The sequence below is a fragment of the Pinus tabuliformis genome, chromosome J, assembly GCF_031772625.1.
Source record: "Pinus tabuliformis cultivar Carrire ecotype Pingquan chromosome J, CPIR1, whole genome shotgun sequence".
Classification (NCBI taxonomy): domain Eukaryota; kingdom Viridiplantae; phylum Streptophyta; class Pinopsida; order Pinales; family Pinaceae; genus Pinus; species Pinus tabuliformis.
The window spans coordinates 394,792,308-394,817,933 of record NC_142295.1 but is presented as its reverse complement, the minus strand read 5'-3'; the positions used below and the strand labels follow the sequence as shown (position 1 = coordinate 394,817,933).

The following is a 25,626-nucleotide window of genomic DNA, read 5'->3' as shown; positions in this document are numbered from 1 at the left end:
TTGATGATGTACCCAACAGGCCTAGCATGCCCCCAAGATGGCCTTGACATTTTTTTATGAGCATGACTTCATCCAGAGTCCAAATGATGATGGTAATCCCTATTATGACAAGGGATGGCTTATACTACCACTTGGAGCCCTCATGTTTGAGAGAGAGTGTGCCACGTCATCCTTATAGCCCCCTCAAAGATGATGCAGCGCACCTAGAGCAAGGTTTTAACACATGGAGGCATTTTGAGGCATGACTTGAGGGCCTCCCCTCAAGGATAGAGTTGATCATGGTGATTGGAAATCAATCTTGTCTATTCCATGCATTTTCAGAGCATTTACTAGCCAAAAAGGGCATGACATCTTGCTAGAGGAGAGTTTCGACCCACACATGTGGGATTTTGTGGCTTATTTTTGTGATGTTGTGTTATTGGGTTAGCTTGTAACCCATTTTCTTCATGTATACTCAAAATCAAACTTGTCACAAGGCATTTAGGCTGATAATGAAGAGTTATAGACCTCATAAATAAAGGATTACTCCCCTCTCATTTTTCATCATCGCTACTAGATTTCAAACTCTTCTTGAGAGCTTGACTTAGCCTTATGTAACTCGCTACCTATGGAGATGTGATCTTTATGGTGCTATTGCTATTGGAGATTGGGTTTTGTCTTGGAGATGTCTTTTTGGGATTGAAATAAGACTACTTCATGGAAGAATTGTAAATTTTATTGCATATTTTTTTGTTTTCCATGTAATTGATTATTGCTAGGGTTTTCTTTGTTCCATGTCTAAATGCATATTATTTATGGAAGATATCGGTGTATTGCATGTTAAATATATCTTCCTTGAAATCCATAAGGGACCTCCTAGAGAGCTTCCCCTATTTAATTTACTCACTCACAAAAAAAAAGATAGTAAGGGTTTGTAAAAGTGAAAACAAGAGGTTTTCCCCCTTACTCCAAGCATCTATCCATTGTCTCTTGAATTAGACGTAAGTACTCCACCCAATTAGGAATAGGCACTGGCAACCTTGGTGTTGATCAAAAACTTGCAAAACTTTAATATTTTCCCTTTCTTGTATTTTCTAAGCCTTTCAAGGAAGGCTTCTAGGACAATTTTGTATGGCCGAATTCCATTAGGGTTTTTGTTGGTGAAAGTTGGAGGTAATTAACCTTGAGTTTGACATTGATGACCCATTTAACTCAAAATATAACCTTTTGCATGTTTAAACTTACCCTAGGAGGGCTAACGTCATCCTTCTCTAAGTATTTTGTGCCCTAGAAAACCCTAACCCTAGCTAAGGCTTAATTTGAAGGTTTGCCTTTCTCCCTTATTGATCGTATATTTTTAAACTCTTTCTTTGTTGCATGTATGCCTCTAGGAAACCCCTTTGTTGCTACATATCTTGAAACCCTAGATCATACGTGTCATCTCTAGGTTTGATGTATGATACGCTGTTACTTTACAAAAATAATTGTGCCTTTGTCCATTAAAGATTGTCTTCACGTAGTCTATATCTATGTCACCTTGAGCCATATAATCTAGAATAACCTTTAGGTGATCACTGGGAAGCCTCCCTTCTGGTGAAATTATACTAAAGGGCAGAAGGAAGATTGTTGAGGTGACTGTGGCAATCTCCCTCATTGTTGCAACAAGGTGTGGCATTTGCCTTGTGAGGCCTCTCACAAGGCGTGCTAGATTTTGAGGCAAAAATGCCTACTTTTGTAGCTTGATTTTCAGTAAAGAAGTCTTACACATATCACTTTATTAATAAAAAAGTGTCAAAATTCCTTGAAATGCAGCAACTGGAAATAATTCTTCTAACTGAAAAATTTAATTATGCAATTTATTTTGTTTATGGCAAAATAATGAATTATTCACACCGAAATTTCTTCACCAAATAAAATACTACAGAAGAAAAAATAGGAACTAAGAAATAATAGCACACACACATAAAAATTAACACAACTATTTTTGGACAAATGTCCCCGAAAAAACCCAATGTGGGAAAACCGATGCAGCAACTGAGGGTTTTATTATTATGCAGCAGTGAATTCTGAGTACAATAAATTTGGATGCCCAACTGGCTATCCAATCTAAGAGAAATACTGGCAAAATCACCTGAGGGAATTTACCCTCGTCTCCAAGCAATCCCGACTCAAACTGACAACTAAAAATCATGTTGTCTAAACCCTCTACGCGGGCTTTGCATCACCTTTGCGCAGCCTGTCACACGATCAGCTCGAAATGAATGCTAATCAAGCCGTCTTGCATGCTGCTGACCGGGAAAGTGTCTCTCCTACCTCCTAGAAAATCTTCCCGGTCTCTGGACACTGAAATGACCTCCTCTCTAGCAAAATCAAATTGCTCAATGTAGCAGCTGCATAGGCCCTATGCTACTTCTAGGAGAAATAATTCGGCCTCCTCTCTTGCCTCTCCAGAACTGGAAAGTCTTCCTATGGATCACTATCTCTGCCCCTCTTTAGCCCCGCGTCCTCTCTCTGGCTTGAACTATGCTGCTAGCTAGCTCAAACTGCCCAAGGAACTTGCACTACTGCTCTCACTCACTGTGATGTGTGTTCCTCCATCTACCCATCGACCTCTTCTTATAATCTCCAGTTGGGACTCCAACGGCCAAGATTAAAACTTAATCGATGGTTGAGATCATCTTCAAGTCAATTTGTGTCAGTTTCTATAGAATTCTCACCTTTCTCAATTAATTAGTATTAATTAATCGATTTCCCTAAGTTAGGCATTTTTCAATTATCAATCAATTAATTTAATTTAGCTATCTCTAGGTGGAATTTCTAGAAACAATTTCTGGGTTTTGGCGAAATCCTGTGTTTGAGCCTCTCCACAAGGTTTCAAGACTAGAACACCATCTGACGCAACAAAAACTAACACTCTCTCTTAGCAAGGCAGGTGTTCTCCAACTCAATCTCCGTAACATCCTCTAACCACGTTGTTAATGTCTGACAATTGTTGTTGCTGACACTGCACTATACATCCTATACTACTGCCAACTCTGCATCTGCACTGCAACTCAACTAAAACTCCTTCTTGGTGGAATTTCCATAAATGATTTCTGGGTTTTGGAGAACTCTTGTGTTTTAGCCTCTCCACAAGGTTTCGAGACTAGAACACCATCTGATGCAACAAAAACTAACACTCTCGCTTAGCGAGGAAAGTGTTCTCCAACTCTATCTCTGTAACATCCTCTAACCACATTGTTGATGTCTGACAATTGTTGTTGCATGCCACTGTCCATCAACCACTGCACTAACTCTGATTCATCTGCCACTGACTGTAGTTTAACCATGTTGCATTTGTGCTACTGCTGACATTGCACGGTACGTCCTGTACTGCTTCCAACTATGCATTTGCATTGCAAATCAACTAACACTCCCTCTCAACTGTTGTTGATGCTACTGCAACTAAAATGGGTTCTACAATATAGCCATATGTTCTCTGAAATAGACAAACTTAGCTCTCCCTAGAGCTTTCATGAGTATATCTGCAATCTGATCTTTTGTAGGAACGTATTGTAGCTTTACCTCTCCACACTACACACAATCTCTGATGAAATGATACTGAATATCTATGTGTTTCGACCTGTCATGAAACATTGGATATTCAGAGAGCTTGATGCAACTCTAATTATCACAGTAGACGTTGGTTGTCTCCATCCTCAGCCTGAATAAGCTCACCAGCAGCTTTCGAAACCATATAGCTTCGCATGTAGATATGCTAGCTACCATATACACTGCCTCTGTAGAACTCAGTGCTACTGACTTTTGTTTCTTGCTGCAACAAGAAACCATCTTTGATCCAATGCTGAAGCAGTACCCAGAGGTACTTTTCCTGTCCATTAAATTGTCTGCCCAATCTGCATCTGTGAATCCACATAGTCTGACATCATCCCCTCAAGTATATTTCAACCCATACTCTATTATGTCGCGCAAATACCTCAGAGTGTGCCTCACTATTGTCCAATGCACTCTCTTCGACTCCACCATAAATTGACTGAGAGTCTTGACCGCGAAGCAGATATATGACCTAGTGTTGACCAGATACATGAAAGAACCGATGGTTGTTATACAAGGTGGATTCAACATACTTGTCATATGGCACGTCTATCTTCTTCCAGTTGGTGATCATGCGCAGACATGGGTTTACAATCCTGCATTCTGAATCTCTTCAGAATATCTGTAGCACATCTCCCTTGACCAAGGAAGATCTCCCCGTCCTTTTTCCACACTTCCAATCATAGGAAATAGTACATCGACCCCAAATCCTTCATATCAAACTCAACTGCCAGGTTCCTCTTGTAGTCTTCTATGAGCCCTGATGACCCTATCAAGAAGAGGTCATCCACATAAAAAACTAGGATGAGTGGCTCATCCTCTACCATCAAGTAGTAAATATCGTGATCTACGCCACTCTTGACAAATACCATATGCTACAAGTAGTTGTCGACCCGACGATACCATGCACTTGGAGCCTACTTGAGCCCGTATAGAGCTTTCTTTAGCCGGCACATGTGTGTGCCTCTCATGTGTCTCGAATCCCTCTGGTTGTTCTATGTACACCTCTTCCTCTATCACCCCATTCAAGAAAGTTGTCTTGACGTTCATCTGGAGAATCTGCCACTTCATCTTTGCTTCTAAGGATAAAACTGACCGGATAGAAGTGCATCTGGCAACTGGGGAAAAGGTCTATTCACAATCTATACCTTCCTTCTGCACATACCCATTTGCCATGAACCTGGCCTTGTACGTCTCCACATTATCGTCTGCAACGTACTTGATCTTGTAGATCCATCGGGAACATACAACTGACCTATCCTCAAGGCTCGACACCACCTCCCAAACATCGTTCGTCATGATAGAAATGTACTCTTATGCCATGGCATCTATCCACACCTGATGTTGTGCGGCCTCTTGATAGCTAGAAGGTTCTTCAACCTAAGCCACCAATGCCTACTATCTGCCCGGTTGTCTGTGCTCTCTTTTGTTCATCCTATGAGCTCCAATGAAATCCTCTACATCTCTCAATGTATGATGAACTTACCTGTTGGTTCGACCACTAGTGGTGGGAGGTTCGACCAGCTCCTCATCCTGCATTTGTTGCTCCATCTACTATGAACTCACTGGATCCCTTTCACCTAAGGAAATGCTAATACTAGTCACTATACTGGATCCCTATGACTATCCTACTGGCAGTCCTACTAGCTGCCCCTGTAGTTGCCCCTGCTGCTGGACCAAGGGAGCTTCTGTTGACTCACTCTGACCACCTGTTGGCATCTTGCGAGACTTCTTGAAGGCTTTGTCCTCCATGAACTTTACGTCCCGTCTCACTACAATCTTCCTACTACACTTCTCATCTGGCACATGGCAATAAGTTATGTTGTTGAAGACCCTAAAGTGACTTACCTTGGGCTTCTTTCCTGAGAAGACCTCTTCTGGCATTATCTTCTCAAATGCCTTATGAGAAATCCTATTCTGAATATACACCATTGTGTTACATGCCTCTACTCATAGAAACTTGGGCAAATCTTGGTCATATAACATCGATTTTGCAACCCCAACTATAGATTTGTTCTTCCGCTCCACTACCCCATTCTGTTCTTGATTGTATGGAGTTGTCCACTCTCTTCTTATGCTTTCCTTCGCACAAAAATCTGTGAAGTCTTTATCTATGTGCTCTCCACCATTATCTGAGCAAAGCACCTTGATCTCCTTCCTTATCGCATTCTCCACCAGAGCCTTAAAGTCCTTGAAGCGATCGAAGACCTCATCCTTGGTCTTCAAGAAGTAGATCCATGTTTTCCTGGAATGGTCATCAATAAAGATGATGAAATACTCGGCCCCACTGAGAGCTCTAGTGGACATAGGGCCACAAATGTTTGAATGTATCAGTCCCAACACACCATCTGCTCTACTTTCACTTCTTGGGAATGTTTCTTTAGCATATTTCCCAAGCACGCACCCTTTGCACATATCATCGTGTTATGTACCAAGTTCTGGAACACCTGTCACTAACTCCCTAAGCATTCTAAGTGTTCCATGATGTAAATGTCCCATTCTCCTATGCTATAGCTCGTTCAGGTCTTTCCCCCTAATATTGTCGTTGCTTATAAGTGCCATTGGAGAATCAAGCTGCAACCTGTACAAGTTGTTGGTTCGAACTCCAATTTGTTTCTCTCTCTTCAGCTCGGATGTTTAACAAAGACCTTATTCCCTATGAAGTGGACATCATATCCCTTATCCTGTAATCAGGATACTGAAATCAAGTTCATACGCAACCCGGCACATGCAGCTCATCTGTAGCACTGGTACTTGCTCCTAAGTACCTCTGAAAATCAATGGTACCTCTCCCTACAAGAGTGCACTTGGTCTTGTTTCCCATCATAATCTGGAATTCCGTTTGCTCTTCTTTGTAGCTAGAGAAATATTCTCTAACCGTTGCTATGTGAGTCGACGATCCACTGTCAATGTACTAGACACCCTGTGAAGTTGAGCTATTTAAGCAAGCAAAATCATCCTCCAACCTGGAAGACAATTCTGAAGCCCCCTGAATATCAAATTTGTCCATGGCCATACTTGAGATTTCTAGAGAATTTAATGAAGACATCCTGAGTATAATTTTGTTTATTATTTCTCTTCCACCTAGCACTGATTCTACTCTAGCAAACTACTACAAAACCCTACTTTGCCCATACAAGAAATATGCTTTGCGAAAATATTGATTTGTTGCTCCCTCTACCTACTGGAATCGCTTCCCTGAACAAATCGAATTTTCCTACCACCTGCAACTAGAAAATTGAACCCCTGTCTAGAAATTCACACTCCTTGGCTAGGCATTGTGCAACTCCAGAAAATTTAAGCCTGTTGCTCCCTCTTAATATTGAAATTTTCTTCTTCCGCCTCTAAGCCTCTTGTTCGTCAAATATGTTCTGATACCATGTGAATATTCCTTGAAATGCAGCAACTGGAAATAATTCTTCTAACTGAAAAAATTAATTATGCAGTTTATTTTGTTTACGGCAAAATAACAAATTATTCACACTGCAATTTCTTCACCAAATAAAATACTACATAAGCAAAAATAGGAACTGAGAAATACTAGCACACACACATAAAAATTAACACAATTATTTTTGGACAAATGTCACTGAAAAAACCCAATGCGGGAAAACCGGTGCAGCCACTGAGGATTTTATTATTATGCAGCAGTGAATTATGAGTACAATAAATTTGGATGCTCAACTGCCTGTCCAATATGAGAGAATACTGGCAAAATCACATGAGGGAATTTACCCCCATCTCCAAGCAATCACGGCTCAAACTGACAACTGAAAAGCAAGTCGTACAACCCTCTGTGTAGCCTATTACACGCTCAGCCCAGAACTAGTGCTAATCAAGTCGTCCTCCCTGCTATTGACTAGGAAAGTGTCTCTCCTACCTCCTAGAAAATCTTCCCAGTCTCTGGAAACTAAAACGACCTCCTATCCAGCAAAATCAAACTGCTCACTGTAGCAACTGCGCAAGCCCTGCACTACTTCCAGGAGAAATAATTCGACGTCCTCTCTTGCCTCTCTAGAACTGGAAAAACTTTCTTTGGATCATTGTCTTTGCCCCTCTCTAGCCCTGCATCCTCTCTCTGGCTCGAACTCTACTGCTAGCTAGCTCGAACTGCCCAAGGAACTCGCACTGTTGGTTCTCACTCATTGTGATGTGTGTTTCTCCATCTACCCATCGACCTCTTCTTATAATCTCCAGTTGGGATTCCAATGGCCAAGATTAAAACTTAATCGATGGCTGAGATCATCTCCAAGTCGATTTGTGCCAATTTCTAAAGAATTCTCACCTTTCTCAATTAATTACTATTAATTAATCAATTTCCTAAGTTAGACGTAGGCATTTTTTAATTATCAATCAATTAATTTAATTGAGTTATCTCTAGGTGGAATTTCTAGAAATGATTTCTGAGTTTTGGAAAACTCCTGTTTTTCAGCCTCTCCACAAGGTTTTGAGATTAGAACACCATCTTATGCTACAAAAACTAACAAAAGGAAGTTTTTATTAATAAAGGCATTTAATATTTGTTTTCTTGAAGTAGTATCATTTGTTTTATTATTCTGTTTTGGTGCTTTTCCAGATGTTTTGGAGATGCCCTAGGCACTTCTGCACTGCCATGATAACTTGCTGCATGTTTTAGTTCAATTGACCTAATTTGGTTATTTATGGACATTGATATAATTTATTTATTTCTTTCAGTTTGCAATCTGCATCCTGGCATTTCATTTAACAAAACAGATGAATAATGTAGATCAATTGATAGAATAATTACACATTATCACTCTGACTGACATGGAGAACCTTTAATCACAGACACAGCCCAGTGATGTTTATTTTAACTAAATTGAATGTTAGGAAACCACATACTAGAGCTTTAGCCAAACCAAACACGCTGCCTTTCAATATGGGCAATATGCTCTTCAATAGCATTTGTATTGTTATATTGTTTTGCTCTCTTTACTGATCTAGATTCTAAACATTTTGAAGAGGCCTAAAGCATTCCCAAACAACCATTGTAGCTTGCTGTACTTATGAGTCCCATTGACCTAATTTGAATTTCTTGTGATTAATATAACTTTTCTCTTTCTTTCTTTCAGTTTGGAATCTGCATCAGGGCATTTCATTTAGCAAAGTTGATGAATGATGCAAATCAATTGATGGAACATATTTTATACATCATCCTTTTGGCTGATAAGGAGACTCCTTAATCATTCACAGTCCACATGTTGGGGCTTTGGCAGACCAACTACATCATCATAGAATGGAGGTAACATCGTCTGAAGGAGAAAGTGAGTCCATTTATATTCCAAATATTCTAGGTGGAAGACATCCTTAAGTCTAGTTTTTGCCCTTTTCTTTTGGACAAAAACAAATGCAGTAGAATACATGAGTAAATAAACCTTCGAAAGATAAAAAGATACACGCAAAAGGAACTAGCAGGTAGTATTCAAATGTGTAATTATGAAAATGTAAGTAAGCTGTCTTTTTAATGCATCAGTATAATTGCAAAAAGCAGATATGATAGTTTATCATATAGATAGGTAAGACCACCTTAGCATATAAAATCTAGCAACCAAATACAAATAAGTACAAAATATAGCTTTGGATTTTGCACTAAAGCATTTAAAAATACTCACCTCTCCTTGGCTAGCTCCCTTGACAAGTCCTGCAATGTCCACAAACTCCATTAAGGCTGGAACCGTACGTTGTGACTTGCTGAGCTGAGAAAGTACATTCAAGCGCGGATCTGGCACAGTAACAACACCCACATTTGGCTCTATTGTGCAGAATGGAAAATTGGCTGCTTGAGCTTTTCCATTTTCAACCTAAAACAAAATCATAGTACATTCAAGTCTAAATGAACACATATAATCTGTATAATAGATGCATAAACATGTTAATGAGTTCCAAGAGCTTAACATTAAATTTTCCACAACTTGTTGATTTATTTAAGGAAGTTCATTTGAAGAGCCTATTAAGATAGCAAAACACAAAGCATGTATGTAAAGAAATAAAGTCCACTATATTTGATATCGGACCTTGGTTTATTTAGAGGAACTATATTAGTCAAACATCTAAGAAATTCTAAGGTGTTCTTATCAGCTGCAAAAGCTCATTTGTAGCCTACAATCATGAGGAATTATACTAAACCATTTCTGTCATCTCAACCTTTGATTGTTGTATATTACTTATTGAGGAATCGAATTGATTGTTGTAAATGAGGAATAGAACTGATTGTTGTATATTAATTATTTTGCATGGTTTGGATCCACAACCCCTGCAGGCTCAATCCCAGAGCTGCAGATCTACGCAATTCACAACATTTTAATAAACCAAAATGATACCAGCAGACCACAACTTGAAATTGTAAAGTGTTTCGATGCCAAAGCCTTCGGTAATATTTTATTCCTGCAAATTTTTGTAAACAAAGTTTTGGAACTCGATTTTGGCAGCAACCAAGGAGGATTTTGAGTGGTATGTGAAACTACTTTTTGGTAGTCGAGGAGCTCGTTTTTGTTGCAAATTTTGTGAGGCTTTATGTTGATGTAACTGCAATTTCGGGAGCTTAATAAAAGAGGCCACTCCCTTGGAGGCAGGACCCGGAGACAGTCCACATTGGACAAACTCCATTATCACTTGGGTGTCATTATTGTTTCCTTCTCTTCTCTATCTCCATATTTATTTTAATTGCAGCTTCATTAATGTCCTTTAAGCTTCATTTATGTTTAATCATTCACACTTGAACATTTTTGCAAAACAGGTCACTTTTAAGATCCCAGATCACACACACGCCTCCAAGCTCTCTCTCCTCCCTTACCTTTAGAACTCTCTCTTCCACCTGTACACTATCCACCTCCTGGAATTCAGGTACCTTCCTTAGGTTAAGCACCAGAATTCTCCAGAAAGGGTGCACATAGCCCATACCCTCGTGGCAGTTTGGTACCACTTCCTCGATTCCTCATAACCACTCGCAGTTTGGGTAGTTCAACTACCAAATCAAGAAAACCAGAGCATTAATTCAGTAAGATAGGAAACTTCCCAATCGCCCTTTCTAGGTTTCCCCTTAAGCAGGCTTCCTTACCAGGGTTCGGGATCTATGTTGCTCCCCCCCCCCCCCCCCCCCCCGCCTTCAGCTTTAGCAATATATTAATAAATGTATAATACAATTGTTCTAGGTCTTTGACCCATATTTACTTGCCTCTATGGGCATCATTAACATAATTAAATACAACATCAGTGGGGATTAATGATTGGGGTTGTTACAAAACCCTAGCAAAGATGAGTGAAATGAGTGAAATAAGAAATAGAGAGCAAATGGAGTGAGTGTTTTAATCCACCAAGGAATCCTAGCCATGCCTAAATCAACCTTTTGGAACCTTGTCCTGGTTCCCACAAACAAGGAAAAAAAACCAATTTTGTATTGATGTACAAGTTCGCTCAAGGAGCATTCGGGTGACTTTTAAGCTCCCAAGAGCACCTAGGGAACATCGTTCCTTGAGTGCTCCCTGAACACTCCCCACATAGGTAGGGAACAACTTTTTGGGGTCAAGAGCATGCTCCTAGAATTTGCTCCCAAAAGGGAGCATTCAAGAAGTGTGCTTTTGGGGGCAGTTCCTAAATGCTCCCTCTAGGAGCATTCTTTGGAATCCTTAAGGTTTCCAATGCAATACAACATTTAGGTTCTACCTAGCACTATATTGTGCACTTTATGCTTTCATGCTACTTGTTGAATTTTCCCTAAAGCAATGAATCACTTAGTTAAATGATCATTGTGGCCACTTTAGTTTTGGTTTTGTCAATCGTTGGCCCTGTTACCCACCAAAAGTGGGTAAACTCTAGGAGAAAAATTTTCTCCCCATTGGTCAACCAACCAACCAGCAGCCTTATGATGATCCATAGATAGTTTTACTTCAAAGCTCTCCACCTTTGCTCTAATCAATGCTCTCTCCCATCTAGCATACTTTTTGAACGAAGGTGGGTCATTTATCAAAAGGTAAAATAACCATTTCTGTAATCATGTGCTTTCATTTAATGTTTGGGGCATAGTAATATGGATCACAAGCTAAGTTGGATGATTGATCGCTCTTGATTGTACCCTCATTCCCATACTTCACCCTAGGACCCTTTTCTTCCACTATTAGGAGGGGCACTAATAGGAGGCATCGATTGACATACCGTGCCCAAGGTAATTTATACCTACTACCTTCCCTATTTCCCTTATGTCCACTTTCATTCTTTGGGTTGATTGTCATTGGTCATTGGGATTATAACCTTATATCCTCATCTTTGAGTCAAGGCTTGGAAAACCTGCCCTAAGAGGTTGATGCAGCTAAAAGAAAGATAAAAGCATATGAAGCCACAAATGAAAGAAAATGAAAAATGCAAAAGATGGTTGGGACATTGAATAAGAACATGGACAAAAGCCTAGCATGAGCTCTACCCCCCTCATTAACCATCACCCAGTTCCTAAGCATTCCATGCTCTATCTAAAAAAGGAATTTATGAATGTCCCAACCCCAATGAGCAATAAACTACTACATTCTTAAAGGGTATTTGGAAAGTATAAAGCAAGTGAGGTCACCTAAGCTATACAAAAAGAAAGACAAATAAATAAAGTAAAAGGTGCACCATAGGGGTGGAAAAAGTAGGCCGAGGTAAGGGGTAACTCATTCCTTCACGAGTGCTCCCTATTCTCATCCTTATACTCAAAATGTTGGACCCCCTTTAGCTAGCACCATGGCTATGGCAATCTTCCATGAATTCTTTCTCATTCCATGACCACATTATTGTTGGAAAATGTAACTAGGTTCGGTCTTCATTTAATGTATTTGAGTCATCTTGTGATGTACTTGTCAAAAGAATAAAGAAAAGAAATTTTTTTATTATTATTGTGACTTATTAAAGCATGGGTTTCATGCTTGGGTCACCATGTTTTAGGTCAAAGTCTCCATTGAGGACTTCTAGGATTTATTCTGAGTCAATAGAGTCATTGTACTTTAAAGAGACCCTGCTTGGGCTTTTCAATCATGTAAAAAGGTTAAGTATTGAGTCAAATGTAATTTATGTATCCTCCACATCAAGTCGGCCTAAGGACATCAATTCGACCTCCCTTGAAGCCTATAAATTTTAGCAAGTTGAATTCATTTGGAGCACTTCATCTCAAGCAAGTTTGATATCTCTAAGGAAGCTAGGAAGTGCAAAGTACGAGGTCGGGAAGCCAAAGGAAGTGTGAGTTGGGTGGAGTCTAGGGAGAAGAAGAAAAACTAAATTTTGGTGTCTCTCTCTCTTTGTTTCGTGCCCTAGATTGGGAGATCGAAGTCTTCCAAGTTTTGTTGATGCAGGAAGCTACGTCATGCTGGACGCTGCTACATAATCGAAGTTGCTGGAAGAAAGGTCAAAGATCTGGGAGGCTGACTTGGTGTGGATGGAAGGTTTGGTCTTTGTCTAGGGTGAAGAGTCTCAAAGAATACTATTGAAAGGAATTATCAAGAATAAGAAAATCTTTCTACCTTTCTGATTTTCTAACAATTATCACATGCATTTATGGATTGATGGGCCTACCTATGAAATGTCCTTCCCCTTAGGGGTTGAAAGCACCTAATACGGCGAATTCCATAATCATCCCTAACATAAGTGTGGTAACTTTCTTACAAATCATGAGCTAGAAAGACATTTGAAGGCAAGGTCTATGTGAAGTTTTTTTGTACCCCTAACGTTGAATATGGTCTACTATGATGCCTTAATGGTTTTTGTCCCTAATGTTGTTGATCTAACTTGATCTTGAAATTTTGTTTCAAGTGGTTCATACACATGCAAAAAAGATCCCCTGAGGGATGGCTTGCCACCTTTCTGGCACAGTGAAGAGGATGTCCAAACTAGATTTGAGAGCACATCTAACACTATAGCCCCACCCTTCTTGAGATGAGCAGTGGGCTTTATGGACCCTCCACATCATTGTATGCCCCTTGCCACACCACTGGATGTTGAAACATTTAGCCTAGGATCCAGGGTGTTGGCTTGGTTAATGATGTGGCCAAATGGACCCAGATAACCGTTGAGCTAGCATTGAACTTGCTTGATGGACATTGCCTTGTTTCAAAGCCCAACTGAGGATGGAGACCACTTGAGATGATTTGGGAGGGCTAACACAGCTTAGTTTGATGCCAAATCTTGATTCTAGGGCTACCACTTTACCCATGCATGCCCTAGGTTGGTGATGTGAGCCCTCTTGATGATGATGTCTTGGTGGAGGAGATGTTACTTAGAGATGTACCCATGCATTTTGATGATGTCCCGTGGAGTGAGGAGCACTCTTGGACCCACTGAGTCGCTTGCCTGATGAAGATGCTCATTTTGGGAGGTTGATGTCATGTTGGAGAGCCTTTCCTCCCACACGTGTGGAGGATTTATGACAATTTTATTATGATTTATCATTTGTAAAGCTATCTTTAGGTTGGCTTGTGACTTATTAGCTTGATTGAACGCTTCAAGCAAACTTTTAGGACTTTTTCATTGTAAATTAATGAAAAATGACTTGGTTGCCCTCATATAAATAGAGGGAAGTCATTTTCATTGGATCATCATCACACACACTCATCTCTCTTCTCTTGAGTGAGTGTGCACTAGCTCTTTTCTCTTTTTCTCTTGATGCAATGGAGAATAGTGGTGTGAATTGTCTTAGTGGGGATATTTTTGCATGGAGAGACTATCTTCTGGATTGATGAAGTGATTCTTGCTCAAATCGTGAAGTTTAATGCTATATTCTTCCATTTTGCATGCTATTTCTGAAATTGGGCTTTATCTTGTCCCATATTAAAAAATGCAATATCTTCTATGAACTCATGTTTCTATGTGATCATGCAAAATTTGTCATTCAAGAATCCATCAAAAGAACTTGTTTTCATGCATCCTTTGATTTTAAATTTCCTATGAAAGAAGTCGCTAGGATTTCTAAGAGAAGCAAATTAGGCTTCCACCCTCTCTATCCAAGTCCTTCCATCATTGACCTTGCCTTAATTGACTCCATTGCCCAATTGAATAGAGGCACTAGTCTAGTTGTGGGATCACCTTTTAAAATTTCTCTCTTTTCTTTATTTCTTGGTAACTAGGGTTAGGGTTTGGTTTAAATTTGCATTTAATAGCATTTTTTTCCTATATGTTATTGTCCTTTAGGTGTAAATCTAGCATTTATTGCATGTTTTCACCCCAAATCTAGAATTGATGTCTAGTGTTTATATTGTTGTTTTATGCATTTTTAACCATTAAAAACCTAGAAATGACCCATCCCTTGCTTACCCCTTTGATAGCCTTTAATCCTTTGTTGATCTCATCATTTATAGGCTATTTCTTTGTTGTTATATGCTTTTGCATGTTGTAAATCTGCATATCATAGAAACCTTATCTTATAACAGCTTTTCTTTAGTTTATTGGGATTGGTGGAAAGTGTGTTTCAACATTTGTAACTCTTATCTTGCCTTCTCCCATAACCAGTAGACTCTAGTCATCCTTGAACCCTCCTTTATTGAAGATCCTTCTAGGTGATTTATCTGCAGGCTCCTTAGAGGGTCATTTGGCTTGGACCCCTAGTCATCTAACCTCTAAGTCTTGCCAAGAATGCCTCCTTTATGCGAATAATATCCAACAAAAAAACTGTAGGAGAAAGGCCATTGAGCTGACAGTGGTGGTTAATCTCATTGTTTCCATAAGACTTATGTTGCCTAGTGAGGCTTTGCACAAGGCCAACTAGATTTTGTGGTAACCGGACCAAAAATATTTTCTTTCATTTTCAGTTTGATTATCAAACAGATACTCAAGGATGTTAGCAAATGTAACTATGTTCGGTCTTCAATAATGTACTTGAGTCATTATGTAATGTACTTGTCAAAAGAATAAAGAAAAGAATTTTTATTATTGTAACAATGACTTATTAAAGCATGGGTTTCATGCTTGGATCATCATTATATTAGTCAAAGTCCCCATTGTGGACTCCTAGGATTAATATTGAGTTTATAGAGTCATTGTACATTCGAAGAGACCCTTCTTGGGCTTTCGAATCATGTAAAAAGGTTTTGTATCAAGTCAAATATGAATTATGTGTCCTCCACATCATGTCGGCCTAAGGACCCCCATTCGACCCACTAGAAGCCTATATATTGAAGGAGGTCGAAGTCATTTGAACCACTCACTCTCAAGCAAGTTCGATATCTCAAGAAGAGCGAACTCTATTGTCGGAAGGACAAAAGAAGTGTGATTTTGGGATTGTCTCTAGAGAAGAAGAAAATCAAACTTTTGGTGCCTCTCTCTCTCTGTTTCGTGGTCTGGGTTGGGAGATCGAAGTCTCCTAAGATTTTGTTGTTGTCGTAAGCTACATGTTGCCGGAAGTTACTGCCTAGTCAAAGTTGTTGGAAGGGGTCCAAGATCTTGGAGGCTGACATGGTGTGGAGGGAAAGTCTGGTCTTGGTCTAGGGTAAAGGTCTCAAAGAATACTATTGAAAGGAAGAATTATCTTGACTGGATTTTCCCCTCGAAGGGGGTTTTGCCCTGGAATGTGCCTATATCTTATGTCTCTTTTTTTGTGATCTTCATACATGTATAATTGCTTGATGAAAAAAAAGATAATAAAAGTAAAAGAAGCCAACACACTCATACGTAATTATCAAGAAAGGAGAATCAAACCCTAATATAATATCTTTGATTTTCCAACATGGTTTCAGAGCTAAGGTCAAGAGAAGTCGAAGATCACTTGACTGGGTTTTCCCCTCAAAGAAGAAGAAAAGAAGCAAAAGAAGGAAGATCCTCCGGATCTCTACTATGAAGACCGAACCTAGTTACATTTCCTTCAACATGTTCCAGGTTTGAAAAAGAATTTACTTTCTATTTCTTGTTTAGAAAATAAAGGGGAAAGGATTGCTTTTGTTGATGGAAAAGTATTGGTTTGGGGAAAGAACTCTAGTATTGACAAAGGTAGGGTTATTGGAGTTCGTGAAGGAAGACTTTACCGAGTTATCACTCCATCCCCTCAATCTCTGGTTCATATGGAAATAAGTCCCATTGAACGATGACATCGAAGGTATGGCCACTTTCATTATAGGGTCATCCCTACTCTTAGTCAATTGGTTCATGGTATTCCTGATATGAAGTTAGATCATGAAGGTGTGTCCAAGGGATGCTCTTTGGGGAAGCATACTAGAAAGCCATTTCATCTTAGTGAACCTAGATCTAAATAAATATTAGATCTCAACCATTCTGATGTATGCAGGCCCATGTCTGACAAAACAATTGGAGGACATCTCTATTATGTAACATTCATTGATGACCATTCAAGGAAGACATGGCTCTACCTACCCAAAACTAAAGATGAAGTTTTTGATATATTCAAGCAGTTTAGGGCTGAGGTGGAAACCCTAACCGAAAGAAAGATAAAGTCTCTAAGGTCTGATAATGGTGGGGAATACACCTCTAAAGAATTAATTGCATATTGTAAGGACGTAGGTGTTAAGAGGGAGCTCATTGTTCCCTACTACCTTGAACGAAATGGATTGGCCAAAAGGAAGAATAGGTCAATTGAAGAAGGCATTCGAACTATGCTCCTTGATCAAGATCTACTGAAGTTCTTATGGGGTGAAGCAGTGATGGCTGCCGTGTACATTCAAAATAGAAGTCCTCACAAGAGTCTTGATAATACTACACCCAAAGAATTATTCACAGAAAAGAAGTCGAGCGTGGATCATTTCCGCATATTTGGAAGTCCAGCATATATCCATGTTCCGAAAGACAAGCGAAAGAAGTTAGACTCGACAAGCATCAAGGGAATATTAGTTGGTTATAGTCTTTCCTCAATAGCATATAGAATTTACATAAAGGAGGGAAGATACACTGAAGTAAGTGGGGATGTCATATTTGATGAGAATCAAGCTTACAAGAAATCAAAGGATATTCCTATTGATTCTGATGACAAAGAAGTTCTCGTATTTGAAGAAGATGAAGTTCATCATGAGAACTCTACTGCAAATGATGAAGAAGAAGGACCAAGTGAGCCTATTCAATCGGTGGTTATCCCAACCACAAGGAAGAGGCCAAATTGGTTGAAAGCTACATTAGAAGATGTTGAAGGACATGAAGCTACAAAAGGGTCCTCCAGGGAAAGTAAGAAACCGAAAAGGTATTATGGTTATGCTGCATATATAACAAAGTTGATTGAAGCCGAACCATCTACATTCCAGGAAGCTGAGCATGAAGAGGTTTGGAAGAAAGCTATGCAAGAAGAATATCAATCCATCATGAAGAATGGGGTTTGGGAAATCGTTCCTAGACCTAGTGACAAATTGGTTGTCACATCAAAGTGGATCTATAAGATCAAACATGTTGTTGATGGAAGTATAGACAAGTACAAAGCAAGGTTCATCGCAAGGGGTTTCTCTCAAAAGGAAGGCATTGACTATGAAGAAACCTTTGCACCTACAGCAAGGTACACTACCATTAGATTGTTGGTTTCATTGGCTACTACAATGGGGTGGAATATCCATCAAATGGATGTTAAGACCGCATTTCTAAATGGGACCATTGATGAGGAAGTGTACATCGAACAACCTAAAGGTTTGAGGTGAATAGCGGGGACTCTCATGTTTGCAGACTCAAGAAGGCCCTATATGGCTTGAAGCAAGCACCAAGGGAATGGTATGCAAAAATGGATGCATATGTTCTCAGGATTGGGTTCGTGAAGAGTACTGTTGATCAGAATCTATACATCAAGGTTGTGAATAATGAGCCCGTCATTATTCTACTATATGTGGATGATCTATTCATCACTGGTGTAGAACAAAGGATTCAAGAAAGCAAGAAGATGTTGGCAGCTAAATTTGAGATGAAGGATCTAGGACTAATGCATTACTACCTAGGTCTAGAAGTATGGCAGAGATCTGGGGAAATATATTTGGGGCAAGGAAAGTACATCATCAAGTTATTGCAGAAATTTGGGATGATGGACTCCAAGCCGATGGTTACTCCTATGATCACCAACCTCAAGAAGTTGAGGATCTCCAACTCTAGTCTCGTGGATCCTACCTCATATCGCCATTTGGTGGCTTCCCTGATATATCTGGTAAATACTAGGCCAGATATATGTTTTGCAGTGAACATTCTTAGTCATTTTCAGTTTGAGCCCCACCATGATCACTGGATAGCCGCCAAACATATATTGAGGTATCTTCGTGGCATTATACATCACTGCGTAAAGTATGATAGTAAGGAAGTCAAGCTAATTGGCTTCACAGACTCTGATTGGGGTGGCAGTGAGACCGATGGAAGAAGCACTACCGAAGGCTGCTTTAGTCTGGGCGCTGTTATGATCTCATGGATGAGTAGGAAGCAAGATCTCGTTGCATTGAGTAGTGTCGAGGCAAAATATGTGGTTGCATGTGAAGTAGGAAAAGGAGTTGTTTGGTTAAGGAAGAATCTGACAGATTTGTTTGAGAAGTCTCTGGGTCCCACTGTGATTTATTGTATCAAGATGTCTGGAGATCCCGTGTTTCATTCAAGGACGAAACATATTGATAATAAGTTCCACTTTATTAGGAACTTGGTACAGGATGAGATCATGAAGTTAGAGTATGTTCCGGCAGATGAATAGGTATCAGACATACTGACAAAGGCTCTTCCTAATAAAAAATTTGAATATCTAAGGACCCAGCTGGGTTTGGTAGATATTGGTGATTGTATTGATGATAATGAAATGGAAGAGACTTTTTGAGGCTTTGCAAGTGAAGCATTTCCTGGGGAGACATCAGGAAAACACTCTATGTTGATGTCTGGAATCCCGGAATTGAAAAGGTGGTGTTGTTTATTGAGCTCTGTTTTGGATACACACCTGTATGTTTGGGTTGGTGGTTAGCAAGTAAGCCTGATGGTACCTAGAGGGGCTGAAAGCTTGAGTCCACCTTAGTCCCACTTGGATAGATTGCCCTGGTCAGGAATCTAGTCCATGGCATTGTGGTGCCTAAATTGTTGAGTGGTTGGTTGGATAGATTGCCCTGGTTAGGAATCTAGTCCATGGCATTACTGTGCCTAAAGGTTCTTCATGTTTTCATATAGTTTGAGATCTTCCATTGTATATGTACATTATGAATACCTCCCTAGTTAAGAGGGAGTGTTAGAAAATGTAACTATGTTCGGTCTTCAATAATGTACTTGAGTCATTATGTAATGTACTTGTCAAAATAATAAAGAAAAAAAATATTATTTTAACAATGACTTATTAAAGTAAGGGTTCCATGCTTGGGTCATAATTATATTAGTCAAAGTCCCCATTGTGGACTCCTAGGATTAATATTGAGTTTATAGAGTCATTGTATATTCGAAGAGACCCTTCTTGGGCTTTCGAATCATGTAAAAAGGTTTTGTATCAAGTCAAATATGAATTATGTGTCATCCACATCATGTCGTCCTAAGGACCCCCATTTGACCCAATAGAAACCTATATATTGAAGGAGGTCGAAGTCATTTGAACCACTCACTCTCAAGCAAGTTCGATATCTCAAGAAGAGCTGGAGAAGTGCGAAGTTTGTTGTTGGAAGGACGAAAGAAGTGCAAGTTTGGGGGAGTCTCTAAAGAAGAAGAAAATAGAACTTTTGGTGCCTCTCTCTCTCTGCTTCGTGGTCTGGGTTGGGAGATTGAAGTCTCCTAAGATTTCATTGTTGCCGGAAGTTGCTACCTAGTAAAAGTGGCTGGAAGGGGTCAAAGATCTTGGAGGCTAACATGGTGTGGAGGAAAAGTCTAGTCTTGGTCTAGGGCAAAAAGTCACAAAGAACACTATTGAAAGGAAGAACTATCTTGGCTGGGTTTTCCCCTCAAGGGGGGTTTTGCCCTGCCATGTGCCTATATCTTCTGTCTCTTGTTTTGTGACCTTCATACATGTATAATTGCTTGATGAAAGAAAGAATAATAAAGAAGTAAAAGAAGCCAACACACTCACAAGTAATTATCAAGAAAGGAGAATCAAACCCTAATATAATATCTTTGATTTTCCAATAATCTCATGCATAGAATATTGCATGTTAGAGGCTAAAGTGTCACTTTGTTAAATTGGCAACTAAGGCCAAACTCCATGTGGGTCATCTTATTTATGGCAGCTGATATTTTTATTGGATCCCTCTCATCAAGAGGTGTAGGATTGATCTAAATATCATCCGATTCCGATAAGTATTTATGAAGTTATGAATTTATTTATGTTATGGACAAATTGTTAAGTCGGCAAGCATCTTACATAGGCTCAGAAGCCCATAGACATGTCTATTCATCATCTACGTTTTTAGTATAAATAAGTGTGGATTTGAAGTCATTTACACACACACACTCTTCATGTGATCTCCTCCTCACCACGTCTTGGGTTTTTGGTGAAGGAGAGACACACAAGAAAATACATTGGATGATGCCCTAGCAATATATGCACAAGCATTCATACGATATAAGGGAAGGAACACAGCGTGGATGGAAATACTAGTATATACGCAGCAATATATATACGTTGTCATGCACAGCATGGCCACGCAGTCATATACACAATATATATATATGTTGTCAGCCGCAGTAAGGGAAGGAACACAGCGTGGATGGAACGCAGTCATATATGCAATATATATATATATATATATATATACATACATACGTTGTCAGCCACAGTAAGGGAAGGAACACAGCATGGATGGAACGCAGTCATATACGCAATATATATACGTTGTCATACCTTACCACACAGTCATATACGCAATATATAAATACGATGTTAGCCACAGCAAGTAATGAAGACATAACGTGATGCCCTAATCTGCTTCAATCATAACTGCAGTCCAACATGGTTATGAAGAACGCTGGTCATATAGACAGTGATACGCTGGTTATGAAGAACGTTGGTCATATAGACAGTGATACGCTGAAGACACTATATACGCTGGTCATATAGACAGTGAAATGCTAGACACTTATACGTTGGTCAGATCCATACACAGTCATGGACTCCTCTTATACGCAGTCAAAAGGATCATACATTGTTCAAACCTAATACGCAGCCCTGATTCACACAGCAAACCCTATACGCAGCAAATAATGGGACTGCGTGGAGGATTCTGGAACTATAGCCTAGCTGCTTTGCTAGGCTGCAAGTCATAACAAGCAGCTAAGGCTAATATACAGAAGGATAGCAAGGGCAGCATGATGATATGAGCATTGGACAGCATCATGATGAATGAGATCATGAGCATGGACAGCATGATAGATTAAATCATGGGCAACATGATGCATGGGCAGCATGATGTAAGAGATCATGGGCAGCGTGACGAATGGGCAGCATGATAGATGAAATCATGGGTAACATGATGTAAGAGATCATGGGCAACATGATGCATGGGCAACATGATGCATGGGCAGCATGATGTAAGAGATCATGGGCAACATGATGAATGGGCAGCATGATAGATGAGATCATGGGCAACATGATGCATGGGCAGCATGATGTATGAGATCATGGACAGCATGATGTATGGGCAACATAGTGATCATGAGCAGCATGATGATGCATGATGCAGCATGATGGTGCTACACGGTAAGGTGCAGCAAATGGACGAGATGCAGCACTATGATAGGTGAAGAAGTCACCTTAGAGAATCAGTTGAAGCAATATGTCTTCAACTGATCTCTGTAGATATCAAAAGTCAAAGTGTTGACTTCTATTGTAAATGTACTATCTCTCTCACTTTCTCTGCTGAACTTTGAAGAACATAAAAGAAGAATTGATCAAGGGTTTCCCCACATTGTGGGGTTTGTCCCTGGCTAGCGCCACATCTTGTGTCCTCTTGTCTTGGCTTGTCTTCTGCGATTTATATATATGTTCTATCTGTAGTTTACTTTAATGTTGATGTGATTACTAACTGTGAAAATTTAAATAAATAGCTCTAGCATAGAACATACCTAAAATTAACACACTTTGATTCCCAAATAGCTATTTTTCATCCTTTTGTCAAACAATTGTTCAAACAAATTTGAAGTCCTTGTATGTACAAATTACTATTCACATCAAGGCTTCTTTATTCCTTCCAATAGCACAAGTTGACCTTCGACTTTAGTAAAAACACCTTAACAATCTGGAATCCTTCAGAACATGTATGGAATATCATTTGCTTTGGGGTTTTAAAGATTGTTTTGCTAGTTTTAAAAGTTGCATTTTGATTGTTTATAGGGCTATATGGCTCCTGACTACCCATTAAAAGACAGAACCTGTTACCCCTCGTTCAACAAGGGCACTCTAGAACATTTTGGCCATACTATATAAGCCCAAAGGATGTGCCTTATAGCCCTACAAAGCCATGTGGATGTGTGTTATCTTGTGAAAGACACTCTTAGATCCTCGCTGGGTGTGGACGGCCATGGCTATTCTTGACATTGCTTGTTTCATGATATGTTTGCCTCTATGGCATTGATGATTTGCCCTTGGTGGCTGGCAACTCCTTGCGTTGATGTATATTCTTATATCCTAGGATGGTGTGTGGGTATTGTTGACCACTTAAGGGTCAACCTCCTAAAGTGTCAAAGATTCCATTCCAGAGCATCCCATCATGGTCAGATAGTCAGAATTTCAAAACTTCATCATCATCATTCAGCTTCATCTCATCATGTTGTAAATCCAAATTCAGCATCCTTGTGGGGATGTTGTAAAAATGATTCTATTATGATGAATATAAATCCATGTAACACATCTATGTAGCTTAAGATTTTTGCTAGAGTTTTCACTCTAGGGAGTATTTTTTCTTTAGCTAGTTATTTGTGTTTATCAACACTAAATAATTGGTTAAGTTAAGGCTTGATGGTAAGGTCTTAGGTGAGTCCTAACGTACAGAGTCGATGTAAGATACCATACTAGATCATGTTTAAAGTTTCACAGAATTTGGCTATGTCTAGGGGTAAGTTTTTAATTGTCAAAATTTCCCTGTTGAACGGGATTTTTATGTAATATTTGATGTAAAATGTAAAAAGTGTTGTCTATAAAAGTTGTAGTGGGTATGAGTACTCAAAGTCAAACCTCAACACTTAACTTTCTATCTAGACACACTTTGAGGGTGGAAAAATATGTCAATTCCCCTCTAGAGTCATATTTTCTAATTTTTGGCAAAAAATGGCAAATAATTAGCTGGAAAATTAAAATGGGAGAAATAAAAATTCTCTCCGAGTCAAAATTATAAAAAATAAGATGGAAATTCCCAAATATTAAAATTAAATGAAATTTATGGGAATTTCATTTTCCAAGAAGCAGTGGTCCAAGGAAAAAGGCCCATGACCCAGAAAAAATCAAATTTCTAAGGAAGATGGTCCATGGAAGTTGGATTGAATGATAGATTTTTGAGACAAAGGGGCTAAAAATATTTTTATGGTCCAGAATTCAGAATTTGGCCAATGCAACTCCTATATCAAGGAAAATCGAACTCCTTCCTCCAGATCTGCGCTGGCAATCAATGGACGAGATTATTTTGACATGGATCAAGCCTTGGACTAGCTGTTTCATTGTGGTATCAAGTCAAATTCGTGCAACTCTTGGGACCTAGCCATTTTCACTTGGAGAGGGATCTAGATCTCTCATTTTTTTCTATTTAAGTAAGCTCTAAGCTCCTCATTGTAACATGAAAATTTCGAGCCCTTGGCTAAGTGAAACTCTGTTGGATTTGTAATATTTTTTCTAAGCAATAAAAGAAAGTCTTTGGGGGCAAAGCTATGGTGTTATTCTTCAGTATTTTATGGTAATATCATTATGATCTATTGTGCTTCATATTCTACTGATGTTATAACTTGTTATTTCCATTTGTCGTTTGGATTTATTGGTGTATAGTTATCTTGCATCATTATTTGGATTGGAGAAACACTTTAGATTGGGCAGATCTAGTGGGTTTTCGATTGAACCCCTAGACTTCCTTCTCACTGTGCTATCCAATCCCTATGGATCTAACAAATATTTTCGAAAGTGTGTAGAAATCAATTTTATTTGATCAGATCTTGAGCACTTGGGGACGTTCTTGGTTGAACCAACCAACTACTCAAGACATAGAAGTTGAAGAACTGTTAATTTTAGGCAAATTAATATTCAGATTAGCAATCACATCAACATGATAGTAAAATGCAAATAGAACATAAACATAAACAGTAGAAGACAAGCCAAGACAAGAGGATACAAGATGTGGCACCAGCCAGGGACAAACCCCAATGTGGGGAAACCCTTGATCAAATCTTCTTTTAGTCTTCACTAGTTCAGCAAAGTGAGATCGTACAATTTACAAATCTGATAATTTATAACAGCAGCAAACGAGCCCTAACCAGAAAATTCAATGCTGGTCAACAGGGCAGATTTGACCCTCAGCAAATCAGTCAACTTCAGCATCCAAACAGCAAAATAAAACAGTGCTCAAAACAGTCAAATTCAGCCCAGTCAAAGTCTGGTCAAACAGCCCACCTGCGGTCAGCCCTAGTTATAATCAACGTTGGTCAACAATCAACATTTAGCCTTGATTTCTATGCCCAGAAATGCAACTTGCCCAAACAGAGATAGCCCTCACAAAAACGCAGTCAAAGGAGGTCAACCCATGTTGGTCAACGCTTAGTCAAACTGTCCAGAAATTCGGTCTCCTGAAATTTTGGCCTCCTGAAATTTCGGACGTGTGGAGAGAGAGGCCCAGAAATCCGTACCCAATAAATGAGACGAGAGAGAGAGAAGTGTGAAGATGAGTGTGTCCAAATGAGGCTAAGGCATCATATATTTATAGCAAAACTTTGAGGATGAATAGACATGACTGTTGGGCTCCTGAACCTACATAAGTTTGCTGGCCGACCTTGACAATTTGTCCATAATCAAAATAAATTCATAATTTCATTTGTACATGTCGAAATCGGATGATCTTTAGATCAATCCTACACCTCTCGGAGAAAGGAATCCAAGAAAAATATCAGTTCTCATAAATAAGATGACCCATGTGGAGTTTGGCCCTAGTTGCCAATTTTAACACTCACTCTCAATTAGGGAGA

General features: G+C 39.3%; 1 protein-coding gene across 2 annotated transcripts in view; it reads right to left on the bottom strand.

Moving 5' to 3' along the window:
* The window catches only part of LOC149227449 (uncharacterized), a 350,746-nt gene that overhangs the window by 301,136 nt on the left and 23,984 nt on the right, over positions 1-25,626 (bottom strand). For both annotated transcript variants that reach the window (XM_089377795.1, XM_089377794.1), the window contains exon 2: positions 9,207-9,395. In XM_089377795.1, coding sequence (XP_089233921.1) covers positions 9,207-9,395 — 189 coding nt within the window. The remainder of the gene's footprint in view (positions 1-9,206; positions 9,396-25,626) is intronic.